The following is an 11,801-nucleotide window of genomic DNA, read 5'->3' on the forward strand; positions in this document are numbered from 1 at the left end:
AGAAATCAGTCACAGACACTACTCCCTCACCCCTCACCCCTCACCCCGGGACAGTGGGGCAGAACTGTCCCTCCCCATCCCCTCCCTCTGGGACTGGCTGGGACAGTGGGTCAGACGCTGTACTACCCACCACCCCACTTCCCTCTGAGACCGATGGATCCTGGATCTCACCGGGATGTCCCAGTCAGAGGAGACTGTGGTGCAATGTTAACACCAGCAGACTTTTTCACCCAGGCTAATGGCCGAGCAACGTGGGTTCCAATCTACCGCAAAAATTCTAACTCAATCAAAAATGCAGAAACTAAAAGCTAGCCCCGTGGAACCACATCGTTCCTGGACATGGAAGGAAATTCCCGATCCTTATCTCGGCTGATGTACACACCTGACTCCTGACCCACAGCCACTGAGTGCCCTAAAATGCCATTCTGTTCCAGGGCAGGATGGGAAGTGACCGCTGGGCCATGCCAGTGACATCCACGTCGCCTTGTGTTTGCGCTCAGAAATGCTCATTACACCAGGGTTGAAAGGCTCGCTATGTGGTAAAGGCAGCCCCGCTACCTGCCACCCCCCGCCTCCCCAATGCGTGGTCAGGCCTGAGACCACTCACCGTGCTTCCCGCAAACCCAGGGTGGTTCCATCCGAGGACCGAGTATCCCGCTGAAAAAAAACCAGGGAGAGAGAAGGAAAATTGAAACAAGGGGCACCGTCAATTCCGGTCAAATTCTTAAGCCCAGTCGGAGGCTGTTTGGCCCATCCAGCTGGTACTGGCTCCTTCCAAGAGCTGCCCAATCAGCTACCCCCACCCCCACCCCCCCCCCCACCAACCCCCGCACTCGCTTCCCTTTTTAAACTGCAGCGGTGTCTCTCTGCTGAGAGAGATCAGCTTCCTCTGCATTCCAGATCAACACAGAATACAAAACAAAACGAGCCAACTGCAGAAACGCTGCAAATCAGAGAAATTGCTGGAAAAGTCAGCGAGGGATTTTGAAGAAAGGACACCGGACCCGAAACGTTCACTCTGGTCTCTCGCCACAGAGGCCGCCAGACCTGCTGGGTTTCTCCAGTGATTTCTGATTTTGTTCCAGATCAACACAGTCACTGCCTGTAAATATAACTCCCATCTCTGCTCTGAGCCATACTGCAACTCTCTCAAACCGGTGTCCCCCTCCCGCAAGAAGGGACAGTGATTCCTTGTCCTTTTTTAACTGAAACCTTTTCAGCTCAGCGGTTAGCACTGCTGCCTCACGGCGCCAGGGACCCGGGTTTGATCCCACCCTCGGACGACTTTCTAAGTGGAGTTTGCACATTCTCCTCATGTCTGTGTGGGTTTCCTCCGGGTGCTCCGGTTTCCTCCCACAGTCCAAAGATGTGCAGGTTAGGGCGTATTGGCCATGCTAAATTACCCATAGTGCCCAGGGATGTGCAGGCTGGGTGGGTGAGCAATGGGAAATGCAGGGTTACAGTGGTAGGGAGGGTGGGATGCTCTTCAGAGGGTCAGAGTGGACTCGAAGGGCCGAATGGCCTGCTTCCACACCGTAGGGATTCTATGAATCTTGATTTGACCTCCCCCGATCTCTGCTGGCTGACAAACGACCCAAACTTGTCCCGTCTCTCGTCCCTTCCTGTAAAGCTCCTCATACACTCCATTTCTGAGTGACCGCCAATCTGGCCAGCAGGGAGTGTGGTTTCCAGGGTGAGTGGAGGTCATGGTGCCAGGTCACATTCCAGTGCCTGGAATAAACAAGGGTAGACAGGAAAGCTGGAGGAACCACACTGCAGTCAGCCAACTCGCTGCCTTGGTTAAAATGAACCAGCCGCATTGAAATAGCCGGAGAAAGAAAGCCGGGGCCATGCCTTGTGCCGATCAGGACAAAATCTCAAGAGTGCCAAATCTCAGAGAACGCCAACTTATATCGCACGAGAAAGGGGGTGCTGATTGGTTAGCCAATGGACTCTGGTTGGTGGATACGTTGCCATGCAGAACGCAGCAGGGAACCAGGAACTGGCAAACTCTGGCTTGAACTCAAACCAGGATCGGTCGAGGTGCTAAAGCTGTGTTCTCGACAGGAGCCTCATACCTTCCATTGGGGTGCTGACACAGCCAACCTCATAGAAACCAGCGTTCCCTTCACAGCAGACCACCTGTAGTGGACAGGAGGGATATCCGTTATTACAGAGCAGGCTGGCAGAGGCTGTAATGTACCCTCAGCGCATCCCCAACACTCCTCCCCTCTCTCTCTCTATCCCCACGGCCCCCACCTCCAAGATTCTCAGCTCACTGAGAGGCCATTCAGCCTTCGCAGCGCTCCTTCGAAACAGCAACCCAGTTAGTTACACAACTCCTGCCCTTTCTACACCCCTCACACTCCAAAGCCCTTCTATTTTATTCCCTTCTCAAGCATTTAACATAACTGTACAGCACAGGAACGGGCCCTTCGGCCCAAGGATGCTGTGTCAAACATGACTCCTAATGAAACTAATCCCTCTGCCTGCCTGTGATCCATATCCCTCCATTCCTTGCACATGCATGTGCTTATCTAAAAGCCCCTTCAGCGCCGCTATTGTATCTGCCTCTACCACTACCCCCTGGAACATTTTTCAGACTCCTGCCACTCTCCATGTAAAAAACTTGCCTCTCACATCTCCTTTGAACTTTCCCCCCTTCACCTTAAATGCGTGCCGCCTAGAATTAGACATTTCAACTCTGGGAAAAAAGATTTTGACAGTCAACCCTATCTATGCATCTCATAATTTATAGACTTCAATCAAATCTCCCCTCAGCCTCAATGCTCCAGAGGAAACAATCTGAGTTTTTCTAGCCTCTCCTTCTAATCCAGGCAGCATCCTGGTAAACCTGTTCCGTCCCATCTCCAAACCCTCCACATCCTTCCTGTAATGTGGGGACCAGATACTCCAAGTGTGGCCTAACCAAAGTCTGATAAAGCTGCAACATGACGTCCTAACTCTTGTACTCAATTCCCCGACCAATAAAGGCAAGCATGCCATACGCCTTCTTTACCACCCTATCTACTTGCATCGCCACTTTCAGGGAGCTATGGACTTGAACCCGAAGATCTCTCTGTACATCAATGCTGTTCAGGGCCCTGCCATTTTATCAAATTCCTTTTGTTCGGAGAGTGAGCATTCCATCTTCTTTCACCATCCCTACAGGCTGGCCTTTCAGATTGGCACCATGCCCTGCTCAGGGTGAAAACAAGTCTTCCACCTCTTTGTTGGTTTTAAATCCACGCCCTCTGCCCTCTGACAGACTTGGCAGGAAAACCACCATCTCCTTATTCACTCTCAACCAGCCAGCAAAACCTGGGACACCTCCAACAAATCTCACCTTCCACAAAACCCCAGCTCCTCCAGCCCTCTCACTGTAAACCCTTCCGCATTCAAGCGAACAGATGGGGGACCTAGAGTCATGGAACCATATGGCACAGAAACAGACCCTTCAGTCCAACTAGTATACACTGACCAAGTTTCCCAAACTAAACCAGTCCCAATTGCCTGTGTTTTCCCCATATCCCTCTAAACCTTTCTGATTCATGTACCTATTCAAATGTCTTTCAAATGTTGTAATGGTACCTGCATCCAACACTTCCTCTGGCAGCTCATTCCACACATAAACCACCCTCTGTGTAAAAAAGTTGCCCCTCAGGTTCTTTTTAAATCTTTCTCCTCTCACATTAAAAATATGCCGCTAGTTTTGAACTCCCCAGCCCTAGGAAAAAGATCTTAGCTATTCACCTTATCCATGCCCCTCAAGATTTTATAAATCTCTATAAGGTCACCCCTCAACCTCCTACGCTCCAGGAAAAAAGGTCCAAGCCTCTCCTTGTATCTCAAACCCTCCATTCCCAGCAAAACCCTGGTAAATCTTTTCTGGACCCATTCCGGTTTAACGATATCTTTCTTATAACGAAGCGACCAGAAGTGGACACAGTACACCCCTGTGAAAACAGACTGCAGGAGACAGAGAATGGGTCTGGTGAAGACCATGAGCAGAACCTGTTCCCAACCACGAAAGGACCGGAAATCAGAAGGTGTAGACTCAGAGCAATTGGTGAAATGGGAGGAAATACTCTTTCAGGAGGAGTGTGGTTGGTGGCTGGAATTGTACTGCCTGACTGTGCAGTGAATTTAAACTCCACCGATTCAGACTGAGCTGAAACCCAGTGCAGGAGACAGGATGCTGTACACACGCAGTAGGTCCTGGGACATCACACCATTACTGAACAGCAGCTTGTACTGTCAAGGCTGTGTGGTTCTTAACAGCCTTTCAGAAAGCAGGGGCACGTTTACACAGCTGCAAACCACAAGCGGGTCTCTACCACATCTTACAGCCCTAACATCCGAGAAATTGATGAAGTTTGACGTCAGTAATTTAAAGTAGGGTCAGACTGTTATCACACCAACTAAAATTAGCCTTCTGCTGCAAATCCAAAGAGCAAGGTGCTAAGTTTGGTTACGTGTATGGAAGACGTGTAAAGACAGGCCCCTAAAGAGATAACAGAATTGGTCAAGTAGCAGGAAAGTACCGTGAACTGTGAATGAAGAGGAACTGCTGGGACTGTTGCATACATCAGATCTGTTTAAAAGATCGGCTCAAAATTCCATGCACATTGAAGGTTTCTCTCAAAGACTTCTCCCAAACATACAAATATTTCTTTGGTGCCGATGATCTCCTTTGTGTTTATTTCTAACCCACGCCGTGCCGCTGATAGGTACGCCTTTCAGAGCCACACTGTGGTCTTGCACATCTTTGTGTGATGCCCCACCTAGCTGAGCTACCAGCCACACACACAGCCTGTCTGAAAAGGAACGTGGGTTTATTAAGCAGACGCAGCTGCCCAGAAAGAGCCCCTGAGGACATGACAGGCTCCATCCTGCTCTGTAACAGTACCGATTCTGTGAAAACTGAAGTCCCTCATCTCTGTTACTAATCAAGAAATTTCCATACTGACCACATGTAAAAGGCCTTTATGCCTCCTGTTTTCTGTTAAACAAGCAGTCTTTAATCTGTGCCAATATGTTACCCCCTACAACACGTGCTTTCATGTTCCACAGCGACCTCTGACGTGGGAGATTATCAGATTCTTGCTGGAAGTGTAAATACAGCATGTCCACTATCTCCTCTTCGTCCTGGGACAATAGTGAGGCTTTCAGAGGGGTGTTTTGTCCTGATTTCTTTTACAGAGAGACTGGGGGACAGGTGCTAGACAGTCTATGAGAAGATAAACAACTTGTGAAGCCTCGGGTGTTTGTTTCTAAATGAAAGCTGCAACAAGAGAAGTAGCCTGAATGGGTGTGATCAAGCTCCCACCCGCAGAACCTTTAGTTTATAGCAGCAGCTGCTGTTCGGGTCCTGAAGAAGTAGAAAGTATTCCCCCCTCCACACCTCCCCCCACTCTCAATTACAGCCAAAAGGTGAGCGGGGGGGGGTTCTTTTCCTAGGCTGGTGGACTGCATGTAAGACAAACTCTGTTTTCTGAATTTGCCTTTTTGCCAAGGGGTGTGTTTATGGGATGTTTCTATATTGGAACAGTTCTGTATCTATTATTTGCTTAAGTTTTCCAATAGAGTTGTTATTCCAAGTCCTCCTTTCTTTTGTTGTATTTTAACCACAGTGTTTGAATAAATTGTCTTTTGCTTAATTTTCAGTAGCTTGACCAATGAAATTTCATGTGGAACATGGAACTTTACTTTTGCCTTTTAAATAAGTAGTTAGGGTCTGGGCTACGTTCTTAAAATATTTTGAGGGGGTCTGGTCTGGTCCATAACAATCCACGGTTCACAATACTTCCTTCAATGACTCCAATTGTCTGGTTACACACAATTTTCCTTTCACTAAACCACGTCAACTCTGCCCAATTACCTCGGACATAACTGCTAACATTTTCCCCATGACAGACGCAATGGCTCTGCAGCTTCTTGTTCTCTGTCTCCCCCCGCTCCCTTGATGAATAAATGAGTTATGTTCACTGTCTTCCAATCTAATGGGACCTTCCCCAAATTTGGAAAGTTACAGAAAATTAAAACTAATGCATCAATAATTTCACCAGTTGTTACTTTTAAGACCCAAGAACGCAGTTCATCAAGACCTGGGCACTTATTAGCCACAGCATTAACTATTTACTCAGTACCAGTTCTCTGGTGATTGTGAATTTCCTGAGTCCATGTCTCCCTTCCATTTCCTGAATTACTGCTGTGTCTGGGATTACCTCCATCCTCTACAGTGAAGACTGATGCAAAACAGCTGCTCAATTCATCTACCAACCTTTTAATTCCATTATTAATTTTCCAAACTTTCACTTTATAGGATTAATGGTCACTTTCTTAGCTCTTTTGTTTTTTTTTAAAGAAGCTCTTACTATCTGTTTTTAAATTACTGGCTACCTGTAATTTTCTCAATTATTTCCTTGATGTGGAGGTGCCAGTGTTGGACGGGGGTGGACAATCTCCCATGTCACCAGGTTACAGTCCAACAGGTTTATTTGAAATCACAAGCTTTGGGAGCGCTGCTCCTCCATCAGGTGCAGTGCATTTCATCTGACAAAGGAGCAGCGCTCCCAAGCTTGCGATTTCAAATAAACCTTTTGGACTATAACCTGGTGTCGTGTGACTTATTACTTTCGTGGCTATTCTTGGCTGTTTTTCATATTCCATTCAATCTTCCGATGTGCCGCCTGTCTTCGCAAAATTATATCGATTTTTAACACTATCTTTAATATATCCTGTTAACCATGGATGTCTCCTACAACCTCTTCCGACGGGCACAAGGTACAGAAGCTTAAACACATGCGCCACTAATGAAGAACAGGTCCTTCCCTGCCCCTATTAAACTGATGAATGGACTCTCTAACTTCAAATAACGTTGACCTTGTTAATGTTGATCTTGCCTAAAACGTCGCCTGTGCGATGTAACCTGCACGCCTTACTGTCTTTTTCATCTATATGCCCTTGCTTACTATGATCTGCCTACACTGCTTGCAAACAAAGCTTTTCACTGTACTTAGGTATCAAATCAAATCAAATCATTTGTCCCTCAGAAAGAATTCCAACATGTAAGAAACAATGTATTCTGAAATATCCCCTCAAATGCCTGCCACTACAACTGGATTGATTTATTTTTCTTTATTCATTCACGGGATGAGGGCATCACTGACCAGGCAGCATTTACTATCCATCCCTAATTGCCCAGAGGGCAGTTAAGAGTCAACCACATTGCTGTGGGTTTGTAGTCACATGTAGGCCAGATGAGGTAAGGATGGCACTTTCCTTCCCTAAAGGACATGAGTGAACCAGATGGGTTTTTCCAACCATCGACAATGGATTCATGGTCATCATTAGACTCTTAATTATAGATATTTTATTGAATTCAAATTCCACCATCTGCCGTGGCAGGATTCGAACTCGGGTCTCCAGAACATTATCTGGGTCTCTGGATTAACAGTCCAGCGATACTACCACTAGGCCATCGCCTCCCTCAAGGACTCAGGATCTGTCCTTTAATTTATTTAAAGGTAAAATGCAGGAGATGGGAGATCTGAAATGAAAACAAAAGATGCCAGAGAACCTTAGCAGTTTTGGCAGCATCTGTGAGAGTTAACGTTTTGAGACCAACATAACTCTCCTTGAAATTCTTGATGAGTCATTTCAGACTCGAACCGTCAACTGTGTCTGTCTCCTTCTCTCTCTTTCTCCACAAATGCCACCAGATTGCTGAGCCTCTCCAGTGTTTCATTTTAATTATTATCCTTCAAGGTAATTTTCCTATTCACTTCAGCCAAATGGGTTTTCATGCTCACGTAACTGTCTTTATTTTAACGGGAAAGTCTCAGTCTGGCTCCTCTCTCTCTCTCTCTCAAATCGAAGGCAAAGTTCAATTGTGTTGTGATTGTGCTGTGATCACGAGGAGATCATTAATTAATCCTGTCACATTGCACAATACCTGGTTATTACAGATTGCTATCCGGGGCATGCTTTTCTCATAAACGAGCCTCTGCATCCTGCCCGAGATTTCAACATTCTTTCTAAAGCGAGCTGCCCAGAACTGAACACACGACTCCTCCTGTAGTTGGCCCAGTGTTTGCTGTGGGCTCATGTAACTTCCTCAATTTCGTAGACTTGCCCCATCACTTACGTGGTCAAGCATTCCAAGAATGCAGTCTAACAGCTTTCTGAGCTGGTCCTCCTTGAGTACATGCTGTCCAAGTCACTCTGTTCTGGCATTCCCACGCTAATTGGGAACTTTTCTTCCCATAGTTTATATTACATCTCATCATTCTCCACCACAAACCTCTGGAACACTTTCCCATGGGGAGGTGCTTCACCACAGAAATAGTACAATTAACAGGAAAAGGCAGGGTTTTAGATAAAGATATGCTTTTCCCACTGGTTGGGGATTCTAGACCTAGGGAGCACAATCTGAGAGTGAGGGTGTTCAGGGAGAGACATTTGGAAGCACTTCGACACACGAAGGGTGGGAGAGGTTTGGAACTCTCACACAGCAGTGGGTGCTGGGTCAGTCGTTCGTTCCAAATCTGGGATCGATAGGCTTTCCTTATGCAGACGGTTTTAGGGGAATATGGGTCAAAGGCAGGTAGACGGAGTTAGGACACAGATCAACCTTGATCTTACTGGATGATGGAGGAGGGGCTGAATGGCCTTCTCCCGTTCCTATGACGGTTTGCATACAGCGTGCCTGTTTCAGAGTGCTGGCGTACGCAGTTCCACTGCTGAGTGTTAGCCTTGTGGCTCGACATGCTCCACTCTCACCTCCCAAGCCAGAAGGGGGAGGGGGATCTGCTGCCCCCCAACCCCACCCCGCGGTGTTTTCTTTGTCCCTCGCACACAAGTTGGTCTAACCACGCAACATTTACAAACCCCTTCGCTGCAGAGTCAGGCTCCACCGGCCACATACAGAGCCAGCTGTGTGCAGGGTCCTTCAGGCTGGTCCACAATTGCTCGCGGCTCGTGGATCATGCTTCCCCAGGGAGACCAAGCTGTGCCCCCAACTGCAGCAAACTGGCAGGGGGTGGCGGAGGTGGGGGGGGCGTGCAGTGGCAGAGCGGCAATGAGACCCCAAGCTGGTGCTCAAATCCCACCCCAGCAGCCAGAAATCTGGAAATGGAAGAAAGCGAGCCCTGGCGAACGAGTGACCTCTCTCTCGGTGATTACAATAGAAAACCCATCGGGCTCCGCTTTGGGAGGGAAATCTGCCCTCCTTACCCAGTCTGGCCCACACGTGACTCCAGGCCCACAGCAAGGGTGCTGGCTGTGAAATGGGTGAGCGAGCGAGCGAACAGGTGCACTAGAGGCCTGAGCATTGCCAGCTTGCGTTTCGTGCTGGGGGTGAGACGGGAAAGTGACACACTGTACGGGAGAGACACATCACACAACAGTAACCTTTGGCCGTCCCAGTCCCTCCCTTACCAGCTTTTTCCCACGCTCGGTCTCCGACGCCCTCCGGTCCACAAACACTGTATCGATCTGGTTTCCGTCACAGGCGAGCAGCTTAGCTCGCTTCCCTTGGTACTGCGAAAGGGAACAAAGATGGGGGGTGCAGGGGGGAAATAAAACACAGTGCGACCTTCATCACAGACTCCACTTTCAGATATTTGGGCAGCCCAATGACACACACTCAAGCTCCCGCGGACAGGAGATTTTTCTTTTCTTTAACCTACTTGACTGATCAAATCGTTCAGAGGTGTTATTACACAGCTCCAGAGCTTGAACCCAGGCCTCCCAGTCCAGGGGCACTACCACTGTACTGCAGGAGGCCCCAATACGGAGAGGATAATTTTTCTTTTCGGACGAAAAGGCCAGCACTGGTCGGGAAATGAAGATCAGTCACGACTCTCCGAAAAGCTGCTGTGAGATGTGCCCAGGGTGGGTGTAACATCAGACGTGAAAGCGCGACAGCTCCCACCAACTCATCCCGCGCCTCCCAAAGTGGCAGTGTCAGCCCAGAATTACCCACTTCGCTCTCCGTCTCTCGCGTGGGAATCTGTACCCAGGGGCATGTGTGACACAGAGACAATCGTCAGGTTGTGGGGGGACACGGGGCTGGCCGGCTCTGCATTGCTGCCCTTACCTCCTCCATCAGACGCGCCTGTCCCTGTAGCAGCATCGGCATGATGGCTTTCTGGAGCAATGAAACCGAGCCGGGGTATAGCATCCGTCGACCAAACGAGTGGGCCATTAAATAGCTGCAAAACAAACAGGGAGGCAGGTCACGGGGGGCTGCACCACGCAAGGCACGGCTCACACACAATAACTGATGGATACAGCACTGACCCAATCTCCAGTTTGCCACAGCAGCCAAGAAAGTAGAGGAAAAGCTTAAAAAATAACACACGCACGCACACAGACACGCATCCAGACACACACCCACTTACGTACACGTACACAAACACACACACAAACACAAACACAAAAACACAGACACACTTACATACAGAAACACACACACACACACACACACACACACACACACACACAAAGTATGGGAGGAAGCACAGGACAATCAGAGACAGGAGTAGCGTGGAGCAGACGGCTGACTGGTGTACAGAGAAATCCAACCCGACTCTGGTTTCGTTTCCAAACGTACGCAGAGGTGCTGCAGTGGCACGGCAGGGAGCTTACCCAATAATCTGGCCGGGCAAGCTGAGGATCTGAGTGACCAGGTTGTTCCCAGTTGTCCCTCTGGATTTCAGATCGGGTTTCAGCAGCGGAACTCCAGCCTTGCTCAGCTTCACCGATCGATGGTCCTTCCTGGCACGGCAAGAAAGGGACCGCTCAGTGGGTGGCACAGCACGTTACAGAGCCTGGACAGACAGGAAGGTGGCTGTTCGGCCCTTTGTCCCGATCCAAGTTACAGAATCGTGGCCAGTCTGCATTCACCTTCTGTATAAAACCTACCAGGCCCTGGCTCGGACATTGTCAGCTGTGTCACAGTCTCCAGGGGCTTGCTGAGAGGACAGACACGCAGGTAAATCTACACCATCCTTGATGGGAGGAGCTGCTTCCTGACATTACCGAACCAGCTGCCTCCACATGTTTGAGGATTATGGCCACCCTCCCACCAAATCCGACCTAATCTGGACTCCCCCCAGGTTAGCCCCTCTCCCCTTCCCATTCACCAATCCCTTTAATCCCCTCGAAAGCCTCGACACACGAGCCAAGTCTGTCCTACCCCACCCTCAGAGTGAGGGGGTCAACGTTACATGACAAATCAGGAGTGGGCCTGAGGCCATTCCACCCCTCAACATGACCTCATCTTCATTTTGTAACTAGAACCCCTCACAGCCTCTGGAACTCCAGACTGATCCCCTCCCCAAGTGGATCGACAGTGATGGGTATACTCCACAAGGTAGCCTTCACTGCTCACCGAGGGGGAGAACTCTCGAGACCCTCGCACTCCCCATCCGCATTAAAGACTGAAACAGGGCTGCCTGGTCCCATATTCCAGCCTGGGTAGCAGGAATTAGTATTGAGCCTAATCCAACAAACACTGAACAGGAATTGCCGACCCATGGTCGGGGCACAACCTCAGTGTGGTCATACCCTAACTCCACTAGCCCAGTGCTTGCAGACCCCATTATAACCAATATAACAACGGGTTTAATAACCGTCCCCACCAACCCAGTGCTCGCAGACCCCATTATAACCAATATAACAACGGGTTTACTAACCGTCCCCACCAACCCAGTGCTCGCAGACCCCATTATAACCAATATAACCACTGGTTTACTAACTGTTCCCACTAGCCCAGTGCTCGCAGACCCCATTAT

At 49.0% G+C, this 11,801-nt stretch overlaps 1 protein-coding gene across 1 annotated transcript in view; it reads right to left on the reverse strand.

Moving 5' to 3' along the window:
• Window positions 1-171: 171 nt before the first annotated feature.
• Window positions 172-11,801, reverse strand: part of LOC125481983 (phosphatidylserine lipase ABHD16A-like) — a gene marked incomplete at both ends in the record, with an annotated part of 11,993 nt that continues 363 nt past the window's right edge. Inside the window, 6 exons of the mRNA XM_048593950.1 lie at window positions 172-263; window positions 608-657; window positions 2,079-2,142; window positions 9,442-9,543; window positions 10,103-10,217; window positions 10,654-10,782. Coding sequence (XP_048449907.1) covers window positions 172-263; window positions 608-657; window positions 2,079-2,142; window positions 9,442-9,543; window positions 10,103-10,217; window positions 10,654-10,782 — 552 coding nt within the window. The remainder of the gene's footprint in view (window positions 264-607; window positions 658-2,078; window positions 2,143-9,441; window positions 9,544-10,102; window positions 10,218-10,653; window positions 10,783-11,801) is intronic.

This window comes from Rhincodon typus, unplaced genomic scaffold (genome assembly GCF_021869965.1).
Source record: "Rhincodon typus isolate 14 unplaced genomic scaffold, sRhiTyp1.1 hic_rhity00004764, whole genome shotgun sequence".
Classification (NCBI taxonomy): domain Eukaryota; kingdom Metazoa; phylum Chordata; class Chondrichthyes; order Orectolobiformes; family Rhincodontidae; genus Rhincodon; species Rhincodon typus.